Source organism: Podarcis pityusensis (assembly GCF_964106645.2).
Source record: "Podarcis pityusensis genome assembly, chromosome: 4".
In the NCBI taxonomy this organism is placed as follows: Eukaryota; Metazoa; Chordata; class Lepidosauria; order Squamata; family Lacertidae; genus Podarcis; species Podarcis pityusensis.
In genome coordinates, this window is record NC_138027.1 from 80842530 (window position 1) to 80860379 (window position 17850).

At 42.4% G+C, this 17850-nt stretch overlaps 1 protein-coding gene across 5 annotated transcripts in view; it reads left to right on the forward strand.

Moving 5' to 3' along the window:
* The window catches only part of CARS2 (cysteinyl-tRNA synthetase 2, mitochondrial), a 43074-nt gene that overhangs the window by 18646 nt on the left and 6578 nt on the right, over nucleotides 1-17850 (forward strand). For 2 of the 5 annotated variants that reach the window (XM_081003072.1, XM_081003073.1), the window contains exons 12-15: nucleotides 3413-3536; nucleotides 7973-8071; nucleotides 9146-9406; nucleotides 11450-17477. In XM_081003072.1, coding sequence (XP_080859198.1) covers nucleotides 3413-3536; nucleotides 7973-8071; nucleotides 9146-9406; nucleotides 11450-11512 — 547 coding nt within the window. In that variant the 3' untranslated portion in view covers nucleotides 11513-17477. Of the gene's footprint in view, nucleotides 1-3412; nucleotides 3537-7972; nucleotides 8072-9145; nucleotides 9407-11449; nucleotides 17478-17850 lie in introns of those variants that run through there. The other 3 variants (XR_013985378.1, XR_013985379.1, XR_013985377.1) reach the window with 3 other exon arrangements.

The following is a 17850-nucleotide window of genomic DNA, read 5'->3' on the forward strand; positions in this document are numbered from 1 at the left end:
TATTATCTTCAATAATGCTAATGTCTTCCAAATTTTAATGAATTGGATGCTAGGAATTGCATTTCTACTCTGGCCACTTGCAGTAGCCATGTTTGTGGAGATTAGAAGTATTAACCGAGCTTTAATCTCAGTTTTGGTGGGATCCAATGATACAGCCGCAGGTATGGCTGTCTTTATGGAGATACATATATATGTATAGAGAGAGAGAGAGAGTTTTCATTTTTCTACATATCAATTTTTTAAAAAATTCAAACTTTGAAACATCCAATGACTTCCCTTCTTCTCCTTCCATTGAATTTATTTTAATGCCGCCAGCATTTTGAGCTGTGTACAATTATTTTCCATATATTCAATAAATATTTTCCACTCTTCTCTAAATATACGTTCTTCTTGCTCTCTTATTCCGTGGGTTAAACCTGCAAGTTCTGCATATTGTAACATCTTAAGTTGCCAATCCTCTTTTACAAGGGACCTCACTCACTTTCCATTTCTGGGCCAACAAAACACGGGCCGCTGTTGTTGCATACATAAATAAACTTTTCCGGGACCTGGGAATTTGTGTCTGGGTTATTCCCAACAAAAAGGACTCTGGTTTTTTTGGGAAGGTAAATTTAAACATTTTTTTCCAGCTCATTATAATTCAGGCATAGGTAAACTTGGCCCTCCAGATGTTTTAAGACTGCAGTTCCCATCATCCCTGACCACTGGTCCTGTAAGCTAGGGATGATGGGAGTTGTACTCCCAAAACATCTGGAGGGGCTGAGTTTGCCTATGCCTGTTATAATTCTTTCCCCAATATTACTTCACTTTTCTGCATGTCCACAACACATGGAAAAAGGTTCCTTCTACTTCTTTACATTTCCAACACATAGCTGATTGTGCTTTATACTTATTAGCCAACCTACTGGGAGTTAGGTACCATCTATGGATTATTTTTAAATAGTTCTCTTTCAGAGAATAACACGCAGGAAATTTCAGATCATTTTTCCAAAGTTTCTCCCAGAGGTTTAGGTCTATATTGTGTCCTATATCTGTTGCCCCGTGCGTCATTGATGCTTGTCATTTGTTTTCCATTCTAATAAGAAATTATACATTTTAAACAAATGTTTATCCTTATTTTGCAACCATTCTTTTTCAAATTGTGAGCTTTGGTCTGAAAACCCTTTTTTTTTAAAAAAAAACAAACTAAACGTTTCATAATCTGGTGGTATTGTAACCAATCCGTAACATGGCTCCTTAACTTCTCTGTAGGTTTCAGTCTGGGTTCTGCAAAGTCCAGCAATTCCCATTGTCTATCCATATTAACTCTCTTAATTGTAATTGCTCCGATGGGTGATTACCATAAAGGTGTGTTTTCCTTTCTAGCAGATTTTTATATTTCTCCCAGACTCTCTACAAATTCTTCCTGAGAATGCGGTTCATAAAACTCTTACAGATTTTAGCTTTCCCATACCAAAGACATGCATGCCGGCCAAATTCCTAAGAGAGGAATAACGAGGCAGCTTGCTGCTGGAGTGCATTAGAGCCCAGCAACCGCGGCAGGACTGCCGGGACGGCCCGGCTCCTCACAGAACTGAGTGAGCCCATTGGGAGCTTGCTTTGGTCACTGCAGGACCCCGTAATGTCCTGGCCGTCCCCAGGACTTTCTTTGGGGTGCTTGTTGCCTCTGAGCTGCCCCCAAACTCCCAAAAGCAGCCGCCGGGTTGCTGTGATAGCGGCACCAGCTGCCTTCTCCCCTCGCAGCAAACCGGAAGTCCAGAAATGGCTGTCTTAAAATGACTAGAATGTCTGTGTACATATAAACCTATACATTCACAAAGATCATCCGGAACTGTAAACACCCACATATTAATGCCAACGTTCTCCACTCAAAAAATGCAGTGAAAATGTAACAGTGATTAGCAGAAGGGAGTTTGTTCAAGAGGGCTTCCCCAGTCTTTTCATAGAGCATCCGTTACGTGGCAGAATATTGCCCAGCAGGCCCCTGCCATTGGTTGGTGACAGCTGTAGCCATTCGGATTTTTCTTCCCTGTCGATGCACACTCTTGGTATAGAAATGGCAGATTTCAGGGCCACCACTAGGTGTGATGGCTGCAGAAACGTTTTCAGAACCTTTATCTGTCCTTTTTTAAAAATAATAATAATAATAAAATTTTTTATTAAGTACAAATTAGAAAACATACATATTTACAACAAAAGAAAATACAAAAGGAAAAGAAAATACATACAACCAAGGAAAAAAATTAGAGAATACTTTGTCTCTTTTCATATTTACAGTTATTTATACCTCTATAAAATGCTATTCACAATAAAGGAGTGAAATGAAAGATAAGATACCAGAAAAAAGAAAAAAGAACAAAGAAAAAATAATGAAGTAAAAGAAAAAGATCATAGGTGAAAATTTTTAAAAGTAGATAAGTATTCACTATACATAGCCGTTTCCCATCTACAGTGGTGCCTCGCAAGACGAAATTAATCCGTTCCGCGAGTCTCTTCGTCTTGCGGTTTTTTTGTCTTGCGAAGCACGGCTATTAGCGGCTTAGCGGCTATCAACGGCTTAGCGGCTATTAACGGCTTAGCGGCTTTAAGAAAAAGGAAACAAACTCGCAAGAACTTGCAAGACGTTTCGTCTTGCGGAACGACTCAAAAAACGGAAAACTCTTTCGTCTAGCGAGTTTTTCGTCTTGCGAGGCATTCGTCTTGCGGGGCACCACTGTATATTTATATTCAATTGTATAATTTCATCTTGTCCTTATCTACCTTAAATAAAGTGTGTGGGTTTTTTTAAAACACTTCCACCATTTGCCTCACACATTTTTAATAATCCGTTCGTCAGATCCTCTGTTCTTCATATTTTCCCTTTGGATTTCCTTAATGTCTCACTTTGTATTTTTAATATTACGCACAAGATTATTCTAAACACAACCAGATTTTTGTAGTCGAGCCCTGGTTTTGTAAATAATCATTTAAGAACTCCCATTCCTTCATAACCATAGTTTTGGATTTTCTCCTTATTATATCCGTCAGTTTTGCTAGTTCCAGAACCTTTATCAGTCCTAAACGCACGCACAGTGTGCCTGGAAGATGGGCTGCAGAGAGGTAACAGGCAACCGGAAGTCTTGTAATCTCCCATTCATTTGTCCCTTCTGTTGTAAGAGAAGTATCCGTCCTCCTTTAATAGTGATTTACCAAATGGCACTTGGTCCAGCTTGTGTGAAGCACTTTTGCTCCCCATGGAAAAGTTGGAGCAGGAACTTAGCCGCCTCCTGATGAAATTGTTGGTCAAACTACTTAACCTGGGATACATCCTGCCAAAAGTGCATTTTAACTAGCCGGTCGGTTTACGTCTGGGGCTTTTCTAAAAAAACAACAACACTTCCGTTGTCTTAAATTTTTTCCCTCCTTCTCCAAGGCTAGCCAACACCAAAGCAGCGGTGAAGTCTGCGTGTGCCGATGACTTTGACACCCCCAGGGCTATTGGTGCAATTATGGACCTCATTCACCATGGCAACAGGCAGCTGAAGGCCGTCACTAAGGTAACCCGTTAGGAGACGAAGATCAGAAACCGACCATTGTCTAAACGGTTCTGTACTGACAGGTTGGCTTTATCATTTTCCTAGGCGAAACCTGCAAGGAAAAATAATGACAAATGATTCTCTCCCCCACCCTCTGCCACATCCCAAGACAGGCATTTATACAAACTACATTTCTAGAATCAGAAACCTCTTTTGCTGTGTTTCAGAGCACCAAAAGTTTTATTTCCTTCTTGCTACTTGGTATTCTTAGGCAGCTGAAGAACTTTTACACGAGCCTTTTTTCTTCACTAATCACACCGTTCAGTTATGTATTTACAGTTGTACCTTTGTTTTCGAACAGCTTAGTTCCCGAACGTTTTGGCTCCTGAACGTTGCAAACCCAGAAGTGACTGTTTTGCTTTGTGAACTATTTTTGGAAGCCAAACATCTGATAGGGATTCCGTGTCTTCCGATTGGCTGCAGGAGCTTCCTGCAGCCAATCAGAAGCCGTGGTTTGGTTTTTGAATGTTTTGGAAGTTGAATGGACTTCCGGAACGGATTCCGTTCGACTTCCAGGGTACAACTGTATTTATATGAGAGAGAGACAGAGAGAGAGAGACGGAGGAGTACCCAGGTAATCTTTCGTAGAAACTGTTGTTTTCCTGAGTTTATTCTGTTCTTTCCCCTTTTCTTGCCCAAAAGTTGGCTTGTTGTGAATTTAAAAGAAAAATAGCTTCCAGCACTGTTGTAGTGGTAAAGATTTTCAGGTGTGAACTGACTGGCACCAGGGCTTTTTTCCAGCTGGAACTCGCCGGAACTCATTTCTGGCACCTCTCAGGTGGGCGCCATTTCCATTATAAGAGAACAAGGCAGGTATTCATGGTGAGTTCTGGCACCTCTTTTTCTAGAAAAATAGCACTGGTGGTAGCGTGACAGACATAGCAACCAGGTGGAGCAGAGTGATCCTGAACTTAGAAGTCAGAGTTGTCCTCATCCCCAGGAGGACGACTTGCTCCTGTTGGTCACTAGTGGTGGGCTTTGCTGCAGGAGAACCAGGAGGAGTCTGGCTCCAAGCCACCATAGACAGCTCATCCCTGTTGGTTTGCTTACAGACAGAGCAACACGTTGCTAATATATGGGGGCAAGATGATGATGCACAGTGACCGCTGTTAGTATGGCGCTAGGATTATATTTACCCCCCCCCAAAAGTTTTCCTCCAGAATGGCATGTAATTGCCACAGAGGCCATAGGAAGATTGGGGATTTATGTACTGTGTTGGGAAGGCAACCGTGAATAGGCAGAAATGCTGCCCTGCTTGTGCGGAGCACTTTGGGGCCTAATCGTGGAAGAAATTACGAGCAAATGTTTTTTGGTCGGTCTACTTTTAAGCCTATCTTCATGCCCATTAAAGTCTAGAATTGGTGAGTTAGTTATTAAATGGCACCAGATATTCAGGGAGTGTTGAATACTCTGCCCAAGGCAAAATGTTGAAATCCGTGAGTGTGTGTGTGTTTTGGGAGAAACTGCCTGCTTCCTACTTGCTTGATACCCTTCTCATTTTGAGTCTAATGGGTAAAGTCCTAAATGGCCGCTACCTCTGGAGCACTGAACTCTTTAGTTCCATGCTTACTGTTTTTAAAGTGCCTTTTCTGTAAGCCACTTTAGTGAGCCATCTGATTGCGTTAAGTAAAGTTTTATCTACGTACAGCGCACAAACACACACACGGTTAACTGTTAACAAAAGAACACAGTGTTTTGGTTTTTTAAAAAAAGTATTGAATCTTGGCAGTATACATTCTAGCTCAGTGAATATCTGCATGCAATCCATCATCTGTGACATTATTATTATTTCCTAATGTTTTGCCCCCTGTTAAATTGATTTCTTGGAATTATGATCTTCACTAAGGCGAAGTTGCTTCCCTCCAAATCTTGACTTGCCCGAGATCTGTTATGTAACCAAGGCTGTATCGTAAAACTCTCTGCAGATATTTTATCCTTCCCACTCACCACACAAACATTGAAAATACAAAAATCTTTCACTATGCTTAGCCAGGCTCCACAATGAGAAAAGCTGGCCTCTGTAACTTGTATAAATTGTGCAAATGTGTACAGACTAGTGTTTTGACTGTTCAGGACGACGGACGAGTAAAGCTGGGAAGCCCTGTTTGTCTGCTGAACGAAATAGGAGGCTTTCACACAGTTTTGTGCATGGCCTTTGCAACAGTAAAAGCTGGAAATGTGTGTGGAGCACTTAAATGGAGAGCTGAGATTGGCAAAGCTAGATGTTGAACCCAATGTTAGTGCTGTTGCACAGAACTGCAGAATAATAATAATAACAACAACAACAACAATAATTTTTTATTTATACCCTGCCCTCCCCAGCCAGAGCTGGGCTCAGGGCGGCTAACACCAGTAAAATTACAATAAAAACATAATGGGGGCGGGAACACACACACAAAACACAAATTTATTAAAATACGGGTTAAAATACAATTTAAAATGCAGCCTCATTTTAATGGCAGTCCATAGATCAAAACTATAAGGGGAGGGAAACATAAGGGTCAGACTGAGTCCAAACCAAAGGCCAGGCAGAAATATGTCAAATCCCGCAGGGCCCTAGTCTCTTGTGACAGAGTGTTCCACCAAGTTGGGGCCAGTACTGAAAAGGCCCTGGCCCTAGTTGAGACCAATCTAAGCACCTTGCGACTTGGGACCTCCAAAATGTTGTGATTTGTGGACCTTAAGGTCCTCCGCGGGGCATACCAGGAGAGGTGGTCCCGTAGGTATGAGGGTCCTAGGCTGCATAGGGCCTTAAAGGTCAAAACCAGCACCTTAAACCTGACCCTGTACTCCACCGGGAGCCAGTGCAGCTGGTAAAGCACTGGATGAATGTGATCCCGCGGCAAGGACCCAGTAAGGAGCCTCGCTGCAGCATTCTGCACCTGCTGGAGTTTCTGGGTCAGCTTCAAGGGCAGCCCCGCATAGAGTGAGTTACAATAATCAAGCCTGGAGGTGACCGTCGCATGGATCACTGTGGCCACATCAGGGAGAGAAAGGTAAGGGACCAACTGCTTGATAATGCGGAGATGGAAAAATAATATGGTGGTGGAAAACATTTTTTGGGACGGGTCAAAAGCTACATTCCCTTAAGGATAGTCAGTTAGAAGAGCAAAGGTCAGTGATGAGGAACACAATTCTTTTCTGTCTTCCCACTTGTTTTCTCGCCGTCCAGTGTGCCAGACAAGAGAAAGAACAGATCACTCTTGCTAAATCTCTGCACTGATCACTTGCAAGGGGCTTTCTCCCTTGGTTCTTCCATGTGCTGGTTTCCCATTTATCCCTCTGGGCTCCCCATGCCTCCACTGCAGAATAATGGAACGCAGTCAGTCCTGTTTATAATATACACACACGCACAGTCTGATAATGTAGCTTTCTTTGTTAATGACAACCATGACCTCATAATTTGGCAAAAGATGTAGATGTAAAATACTGGATGGAATCATAGAATTGTACAGTTGGAAGGGGCTATCAGAGTCCCGCTATCTCCCACAGAGAGCCTCAAGGTCCATAAATAGCAACACCCTAGTGGTCCCGGGCCCTAAGGAAGTTAGATTGGCTCCAACCAGAGCCAGGGCCTTTTCAACTCTGGCTCCGGCCTGGTGGAACGCTCTGCCTCATGAGACCAGGGCCCTGCGGGATCTGATTTCTTTCCGCAGGGCCTGTAAGACAGAGTTGTTCCACCTGGCCTTTGGCTTGGAGCCAATTTGATTCCCTCCCCCTCTTTCTTTTTCCTTTCTCCTCCTGTGATGAGGCTGCATTTTAATATTTTAATGTTGTATTTTAATCTTGTCTTTAAGTTGTATTCATTCAACTTGTTTTTATTATTGCTTGTAAGCCGCTCTGAGCCCGGCCTTGGCTGGGGAGGGCGGGGTATAAATAAAAATTATTATTATTATTATTATTATTATTATTATTATTATTATTTAGTCCAACCTGCTACAATGCAGGAATTTTTCTCCTAACTTGGACCTCGAACCCACAACACTGAGATTAAGAGTCTCAACTGCCTGAGCTTATCCTATCAGTTTATCCAAGAAGCCTTGGAAGGTATTTATTCTGAGCTTTTCCTAGATAATGTACATTTAAAAAATCTCGTAGCAAGAGCTGCAGGAGGGAGAGTGGCTTCAAGGAAATGCCTTGCTGTCCCGAACTTTGCCCCTAGGCCTTACAAGTGCGGCCCGGCTTACATACCAGCAGCATTTGGTTTTCCTAAAATATTCTTCTTCTGCTCTATGGCTGGTTACTGCGGTTAAGAAGTCTTCGCTCTTGGAAAGGAGGAGGTTTAGGCAATCTAGCAGATAAATAGATTCCCGCAGAGTATTGTTCGCTTTCATCTTTTGTCCGTGTGCAGAGAGATGTTATCGCTACATCAGCTCTTTTGTGCGTTTTGAAATCAGGAAAGTGGATCGCCTAGGAGCGCTGTTGTGTTTGGAGCCATTCTCTCCTACATCATGGAATTCCTTCACACAACTGGGATCACCCTTGCGGAAAGACAGGTAGGAAAGCACCCCACTTACCTGAGAGTAAGCCCCATCGAATTCAAGAGGACTCCGAGGAGCTGTAGTTAGGTGTTGTAGGGTCAGGTGTTGTAGGGTCACAAAACCAGGCTTCTGACAAACTGTGTGCCTGGTCCCTTGTCCTTCGGAAGAAACATGTTTCCAGCTGATTCCATCTTTATGTGCATTTAATTTTTTATATGATACTCACCCTAACACAGGGCAGTCCCTAGGTGATTTAGAGTCAAGTTTGTTGTTGTTTTTGACTTCTTCTTTTTTAAAAAATCAAAATTAAAATTGTCCTCCTACCTGATCCTCAGAAATTTATCTGGATTGATACAATTCCAAAGCACCGTGTTAGTCTTTGGCTTAGAAACCAAAAACAATAAGGCTGAAAATGAGAAACACTAAATAGGATGTATTTTCCTTTTCTGAAAGTCCTAATAACTATCTCTTAATGTATTCATTTTAGTTGTGATGTAGTTGATGAGCACCTGGTGTCTATTTGGTTTTAGTTACTGCAATGTGAATGTGCTTTGTTTTACATTGCTTTACTTGGTTATGTGTGTTGTTTTTTTGGAGGGGGGAGTAAAAACGTTCATTTAAATAATATCATCACCACCTATCAGGACCAGTGGTCAGGGATTATGGGAATTAGAGTCATAGAACAGCTGGAAACCAAAGTTGGGGAAACCCTGGTCTATAGGGTGAAATACACACCCATACAAATCACCTGTCATCCTGGCCTTAGAACTTTGCAAGTTCTGCACTAGGTGCTTTCCTTTAGGATTTTTTGCTACATTTGAAGAGGGCCTTCACTGGTTTGTTTTACTTTTTAACAAGATATATATACCCCTTAATTGAGAATTTTATTATTTGTTTAGAAATGGCAATCAAAACAGGCATAATACGGCCCATTTTGTATCTTATTTAAAACTTATTTTAAATACAATTGTATGCAGTTAAATTACATGTCTGGGTACTCCTGGTGCCGTTCTGGACATGCCGCACATAGCTGGCTTCCTGTGTAAGTGTGTTGCATGTTGGGATTGAATTCGGGTTTTTGATTTATAGGTAGCTCCAGAAAACGAACATTCAGCCATGCTCTCCAACGTGATAGATGAACTGGTGAGCTTCCGAACCAAAGTGCGCAGTTTTGCCCTTGCTGCACCCGAGCCTGCGGGGGGCGTGTCCGCAGATGGTGCCCCTCTGTCGAAAGAAGCCCGGCTGCAAAAGAAAACCGAAAGGCAGCAACTGTTGAAGGACCGAGCACCCCTCTTGCAAGCGTGTGACAGCCTGCGTCGAGATCTAGCCATATACGGCATTGACATAAAGGTTCGCCTCTTTCTCTGCCCAAATCCTCCTGGCTGAACATTTGTGGCATATCTCCTCTGTGGGTTGTTTTAGGAATAGGGATTTATTGTGATCTCTTCTCCCTCCTTCCCACTCCCCTCTGGGAACAGGCAGCTTTCCCCCTCGAACCCTAAATGGTTAAAATACAGTAGGAGCAACAGTAGATTTAAACTTGAATGGTCGTCACGTTTGGCTCAAGCCAGCAAGTCTTTATTACTGCCCTGTGTAGCTGCCTTTGCAGTCCTCAGTGGAAACAACTGTTGAGCGTTAAAGAGCCTCTTTTGTCCTAAAGAGCCCTTGGGAGATTTTAAAATATTCAAGCACTCCTGTAGTTGCATTGTGAAGGCAAAGGAGTGGTGCTGGCTTTGGGAAAAAGTGTCCCATAAAGTTTACTTGCCCCATAGGTACTAGCTGTGTTTTTCTTACCTGCCATGCAAGGGGTTTGTTGGGGGGGGTGTTGTAGATTTTAGAAGAGCAAATAAATGTGCAAAAGTGCTTGGTTCTTCTGCATACTATTTGGATCCGAGATGCCCTTTTTATTATGAGTAAGTTGGGTTTCTGCGAGGGAGCTGTGATGATGGCAAAAGCAACCTGGGTTGCAATCCAGCGAAAGCAGACTGGGGGCCAAAAGTCCCGTTGAAAACTTTGTGTACTTGGTCCAATCTTATGTGTGGACTTGCTCATGCCGCGCTGAGGGTACAAACCAGGCGAAAAACAAGAAGAGGATTGTTGTAGCAAGGTCCTCCTGGTTTCACAACCGAGGAGGAGGACCCAAAAACCAAATGCTGGTTTAGGTTTATTCTTCTTAGTCGGTGCTGTGGCAGCAGGTGTCTCATCACCACCGCCTCAGAAAAGCTTAAGCCATTTCAAAAAAAATAATCTTGGTCCTGTATAACTGAAGGAGCATCTCCACCCCCCATTGTTCAGCCTGGACACTGAGCTCCAGCATGAGGGCCTTCTGGCAGTTCCCTCACTGTGAAAAGTGAAGCTACAAGGAATCAGGCAGAGGGCCTTCTTGGTAGTGGCACCCTCCCTGTGGAATGCCCTCCCATTAGATGTCAAGGAGATGAGTAACTATATAACCTTTAACAGACATCTGAAAACAGCCCTGTATAGGGAAGCTTTTTAAGCTTTAATGTTTTATGTTTTTATATAGGTTGGAAGCTGCCCAGAGTGACTGGGGCAACCCAGTCAGATGGACAGGGTACTACTACAGCTACTACTAACAACAACTGCTAGCAAGTCAACATTCTGCTGATTTATGGCACAATCCTATATATTTTTACTCATGAGTAAGTCCCATTGTGTTCACTGGGTCTTACTCCCAGGAAAGGGTACATAGGATTGCAGCCGTCATCAGGGAAGCATCTTAGAAACATGAATTGTGACTGTTATTCCAATACCTCAGATGAAGTGAGCCTGTGAAAAGATGGCGATGAGTCTAGGGCAGGGTGAGGGAACCTGTGGCTCTGCAGATGTTTGCTGGACTGCAGCTCCCATCACCCCGACACATTTGCCATGGTGGTTGGGGTTAGAACATCTGGAAGCCCCACAGGTTCTCTCCCATTGGTCTAGGGCAGAGCTTTCAAAACTTACCATGTTGGTGACATGCTTTTTAGACGTGCATCATTTCACAACACAGTAATTCAGTTTTGCATCATTTTGTGACACAGTAATTCAGTTCTGCTAGCAAACCCAAGATTAAACTAACCCCTTTCCAGTCCCGGGAGGAGCATGGGGAGCATTTGTGCGACACACCTGCACACTGTAACCAACACACTGTGTTGCAACACAGTTTTGAATGCTCTGGTCTAGGGCAAGCCAGTATGCCCACATTTGAAGCCAGAGTTACAGTCCTGTGGGGCCTACTTTGGAAGTCAGGCCTATTGAACAATATAGTATTACTTCACAGCATGAAAAGGACTGAGTAGAGGCTTTTCCAATTCATATTTGAGTTCTAGAAGTAGTTCGTTTTAAAGGCAATGTGAGTGTTTAACACACACTCCTTTTTTTGTATTTATGCAGGACAGAAGTACTACTTCTACATGGGAACTTGGAGAGCCCAGTAAAGAACAGGAAAAGAGCTGATAAAAATAAGAAGTACAGACTGAGTGACTTAATACTGTGGCGATATAATGGATTTTAAATTACCCTGGCTGAGAGAATCCTCGTCCTTGAATTACTGGGTAGCAGAAATAATTCTTAAAACTGTCTACTTCAAATTTAAAAGCAAGAAGCTTCTCCTGTTTTCTGAAAAGATTTGTGTTTTTTGGGGGGTGGGGTGGGGAGAAACAATTGCAAATCTGTCATTTATTACAGCAGCTCTCCTGTATTCTCACTTATGGAATCCTTTGACTCTACTTCAGCACCTCAAGAGTTTAAACACTGCTTCAACTGCACCATCTAGAAAATAGAATTAAGTGAAAATAGCACTGTCTACTGTAGTGACACAAGAGGTGAGTTGGCTTAAATTTGCTTTTACCAATAAGTAGTTGGTATCCCTTGGCACGGGGAGATAGAAGGCCCCTGCCTCAAAAACAGCACACCCTTCGAGAATAACTTAAAGCTTAAAGGCACTAGGATTTAGATCAAAAACTCCAGGGTTTAGAGGGAGGGTGTTTTGTTAGCAAGATGCTGAATCGTACATAAACCCTTTTATATTGTAAGAACTGCAGTTTGATGTTGCAGTTAGGTGCTAATCCATGCTACAGTTTTTCTATATATCCACTTTCTTCCACATTGGTGTAAAGTGTTCCAGACTAGATTCAGTCTTGTTTCAAAGTAGCTGGCACCAAACAAGCCTGTTTATGAATTACGGATCAGGCAGAGAGCAATCTCTGCAGATTTCATATCTCCAGAAGTACCTAGAAGGTCAGAAACATGGAAGGGTTCCTTATTCCAAGTCAAAGCATTGGCTTATATAGCTCAGTCGAGTTAGCGTGTGTCCTATTGATCTACAGCCTCCTGCTAACCAGCCTTTACTTGAAACATCAGTGGCAGATATTTTTCACCGCATCAAAGCATTGTTCAGAAGTAGAAGGCTTCTTTTTAGCAATGCTGGTTAACAAAATGCCATTTCGCAGATTTTTTTGGGAGCTGGACTTTGTTCGAATGAAGATTTACAGATACAGACTTTGATCTAATTTCAGGCCAGAAACACACATCGGTCTTTGTTGGTAAATAATATATAAAATACTAATCCAGAACACCTTGCAGTAAAATATCTCTTTTCTGCTGGGTTTCTCTTAAACATTCAGCATGGCCTTTTATTTGCTGCACCAGCTGTTCAGATGAGAAGGGATTGATGAAGACCAGGGCATTTAAGGTAGCAGAGATGTGGATTCAGAAACAAGCTTTTTGCATGTCCTCTACTGAGATGGTAGGGCCTCCATGCATTTAACCGAGACCGCAGGGACTGGCTGACCTGTAAATCTTTAAACAGACGGCAGGGACTGGTGCCATCTTTAGAAGGCAGTTTCTAATTTCAGGTTTCATGCAAGAGTGTATCAAGAGTTTCTAAATATTGGTGCACAAGAACACTTGGACGTTAGAAGGGAAATAGGACCTGGGGAGTTAATGCAAAGCAGCGCTGGAACATAAAAGAAAAGGAACTTGCTTCTCTACTTGAGGTAACTTACAAACTATACAAGTCGTCTACTTTTCTTCCAACTCCAGGCAGGGCCTTGGAATTTGGAAACCAGCCATTTTATACTAGCCTGTTGTGAACCCCAACAATATGAAATGCATTTTCAAAACTGATACCTGTATGTAAATAATGTATTAATAACTACTAGGATCTGGTTTATTTCATGCCTTGATTGTCCCTTCTATTATAATCTAGGGCACTTCTCTCTGTCCCTCATCCCACAAGCATTATTCAAAGTTTGGCTATTAAATATTTTTTTATTTTATGACATAAGATGTATGGATTTTAGCTAGTAATGCAAAAATGTTAATAAAAAAGTGGAGGAAAAGACCTAACACCCCCCCCCCCAGAAGAAAACATCCAGTAGAGTCTACTAGTTAAAATGTAAATGAAATCACTGAAACTGTGTCCAGAGAGTCACCATATTATTTAAGCTTGCAGTCCTGGGCACAGAGACCTGGGATTAGACTCCATTGAACTCTGCTGGACTTGAGCGAACTGCAGCTGAAATGCAGTTTGCATTTCAAAATGCACTATTAGCAAAGGCTCTTGTGCCAGCTGAAATGCAACCTTTGCTTTTTGATACCAATGCCATTTCAAAACACTTGATCTAAGATTTAGGCTGCCAGTTTAGAGCTGGGAGTGGAAGACATCCCTGTGCTGCTTTATTCTTTACCTGCAAGCCAGTCAGTCTGTTGTGGCTGATCAAACACACTCACTTTGCAGCTTAGGAACCTGAACTTGTGACTAGAAAAATGAAACCTCGTCTGCTTTAGCTTGGAATGTGTTGGTTCTGACTAACAAAGATAAGCTCCCCTTCCCAAACATTCCTTGAGAGTGACTTGCTCAGGGTCCTGCACCTGCACAATTTTGTGCTAATTTTGTGCTAATGATCTAAGCTACCCTTTCAACAATGGTGCCCCTCTAGATGTTTTGTCCTCCCCAACCTTTGGCCGTGGCCAGTGAAAATAACTGTAGTCCAAAACATCAGGAGGACATCAGGTTAGAGAAGACCCTGGTAAACAATACAGTGGTACCTCGGGTTAAGAACTTAATTTGTTCTGGAGGTCCGTTCTTAACCTGAAACTGTTCTTAACCTGAAGCACCACTTTAGCTAATGGGGCCTCCCACTGCGCCGCCGGAGCACAATTTCTGTTCTCATCCTGAAGCAAAGTTCTTAACCCGAGGTACTATTTCTGGGGTAGCAGAGTCTGTAGCCTGAAGCATATGTAACCTGAAGCGTATATAACCCGAGGTACCACAGTAGTTGCAGGTTTGCCTTATGTTCATCTGTGGAGGGAAGGGATCGTTTTCAGAGCTGGGAGGTTATAATATTCACGGTATGTGCATTGGCGGATTCCTGCCACAAAAAATGTTAGGTGTGCAAGCTACTGGTATTCATATTTCATTTCAACAGCATCAGAGAGAAACAACCTTGAACTGAAAATAGGACCTGCAGCTAAGAATGTGTAATACAGTAAGGGAGACAGGGACTTGCCCTCATCACCCCTACCTTTCATGAACGCTTAAGGCATTGACTGGAGAAATGTCCTCTTACAACTTAGAAGGATCTGCAGCTGGTTGCCTTCATTTTTGTCCTCCTGGAGAGATGGAAATAAATCTACATCCTTCAACCTGACAGTGCTATGTGCAGTATAATAAGCTGTTCAACAAAATATTATTCCAGATTACTGCACGAGAACCCTCACATGTCCCCTTTGTCAGTGGAAAGATTGGCACTTGTTGCTTTAAATCTGCCAGGTTAGGAATACAAATTGAACAAAATGGAGAAGCCACAGTTTGTCGGCACATTGCAGCTCCGTTATAAAAAGCCGCTGAATAAATACACGTAGCAGTTGTTTAAGCTGTCGTTTTTATTTCATCAAGAAATCAACTGCTACATCTTCAGATTGCTTCAATTGTAAAATCTTTATACACTAGTGGGACAACATTATTTGCAACTTCTGTAATACAGTTTAAAAAAACAACAAGCAATTCAACTCGATAGTGACTGTTCCGATCAGTTTGAAAATCCTAGGCCCTATTTGGCTTCCCTGCAAATAATAGCTTTGAAAATTCTGCTGCCTGTTTTGTTCAGCATTTGTATCTCAGTTCTAAATGATGGTAGCTATTTGATAGTGTGTTCTGGAAAATGGATATAGGTTAGTTCATTGACAACACCAATGGTTAACGTCTCCCTCACTGCACCAAGACAATGCTGTGATTTAAACTATTGGGCATATGAGTCACTTGCCCCATGAGTGCAGGACACACATGTGGAAGATCCCAAAAGGGTTCAGAGCTTTGGTCATGCTGACTCCTACCCACTGCCTGTAGCAGAGGCGTGAAACCTGTGGCCCACGGTGACTGAACTACAGCTTCCAGCAAGCATGGCCAAGAATGATGGGAATTGCAGTTCAGCAACGTCAGGAGCACCGCAGGTTCCCCACACCTGCCCTGTAGGACAGGGACATTTGCAAGTAGTACAGTCTAGTTTCAACTCTCCTGTCCCCATCTTGCAAGCACAAGAAAATCAGGATGGATAATTTAACACAAACGAGCCTATTTGAATTAATGTATTTAATTTGGAAATTTTACTGTTCCCCAAGAGTCAGGGTAATGTTAAATCTGAATAAAAGCAGGTTTGCCTTGCAGCTGAATCAGTACCTCTAGCAGATGCATGAAGCCAAAGGAGGCTTTTCTAGGTAACGCCAGAGAAGAACCAATTCAACCATTATTTACATTCTCAAGCACGGGCATTTTGCCTTCACCCAATGAAAGCAAACTACTCTGGGTCTGCCAGTTACTATTGGACCAAGTTTTTAATTAATCATTCATTGACCCTTGTTTGCTACTTTGCTTTTGAGAGGGTGGGGGATGAGCCAAGGCACAGTGAAGCGGAAATGACTAATGCCAGAAAGTCCAGGAGTGGTGACCTTAGGGCTGAGCAAACAAGGCAACCACCCAGGGCTCCAAAATCTTGGAACAAAATGCCGCCTGCCTCCTTTATAGTCTGTCTCAGTCGGCCTTGTCTTTAACCCAGCAGCATTGCAAACAGGCATTGTGAAACCTGCACCCTTGCATTGCAAGGCAAGGAGAACAGGGTGCTAGAGCCATATTGGGATCTTCCAAGTGCTAGGTTATATAGTGTAGGATTCAGCCCAGTACAAGTGAATCATGCCTTGATAATACATTTTGCTTAAACCTTTCCTTAGAGCCAATTTCAGTAGAAAGAAAAAGTACATCATACTAGCCACGGTCTACATAATCGGAAGCAAAGGGAAAGCATACACACTTTTCCTGGTTTTGAAAATGTGAGAAGCTATCCCCAACTTGTGTTCTGAAGCGGTAGGGACCGAACAAAGTCTTTAAAAAGTTTGAATTGGTGCTCTGAACTTTGCTAGAACTAAATGGAAAATATATATATTAAAAAAACCAAAAAAAGGAAACAAATGTATTTTTCTGAGGTAGTAGTCACAGTGCATCCAAATGTTAGTTATAAGCACGTTGCATTTATACAGAGCAATATCCTGGTTGCAGGTAGACAGTGTATGCTAAGCAACAACTGACTACTATATAATGTAGCAAACCCTAACAGCAGTCTGTCCCTACACAAATGGGAATGCTAGTTAAACAGCTAGATAAACTCTGGCTGCAGATTTCCATATACTTACTTTGGAGCAAGTCCCAATGAATTTGGTGGGGCTTACTTCCGAGTAAATATGCAATGCCATCAGGCGGCAAGCGATTCAAGTAAAAACAAAGGGTATTCTGCCATAATCTTTCCTTCTTAAAACCATTATGGGGTGGGATTTCTAGAGTGGAAATGCTGCATGCATAGATCCTACCAAAACATGAGTTTGCATCTAGTAAACCAGCATAACTGCTGACACACATCCTCTGGAATACTTGTGCCCCCTCTCTATTACAAAGAAGCTCAACATTCTGGTAGGGATAACTCGCTACTGTGAACAACCTATTCTCTACCCTGTAGTCTGCTGGGCACCGCCAGTTCATTAATGCTGTGCAGTTTTAAAAGGGCAGCCCCTTCCCCTTTCATTCTTCAATTACTACATGCTGGTGATTCTTCTAAGTGTGTCCACACATTAGTGTTCCACTGCAGCTTTTAAAAGTTAAAACAAAAGCACGAAGGGTGCTTTCTACTGAAAACCATTCCCGTGCAGGTCTTATGGCAGAAGCTGCTCCTTGATTAGTTGTTTCCCTAAAGCCTTCCCCTTTTGACCCCCCCAAAAATGTTCCATCACAGGTTTAATCTGGTTTCTCTGCAAATATTTTATGATCTAAACTAGCCCAGCTCAGTAGATGAAACTTCAATACATTCAGCTAAATTCTATTTTTCACATGCCATGTTCTATAGCTTCTTTGTGCTGGTTTTTTGTGTTGTTTTTTTTTAAAAGACTAGTGATACCCACCCCTCCCTCCTCATCAAAAAAGCAAGGAACGAAAAACAGTGCCTCTGTACCTAGGACTCGAGGCGAATTTCATGCAGTCCCTCCTTGAAGATGGCATGTCTCAAAAGCAGCACAGACTTGTGCAGAATTGAAACCCTGCAGTAGTTCTCAAGCCAAAACAGTGATGAAGTTGGTGCAAACCAAGGAACTAAGTTCAGCTGGTGGAAGAATATTACGACACAATCCAGCCAAAGTTAAGTGTTTTCAAATCCTATTTATTTCAGTGGGAGACAGAAATGTCTACTTCTTCCACTGAAACGAAGGAGACTTCAGCTGCAAACTCAAATGCACTTACTAGGGAGGAAGTC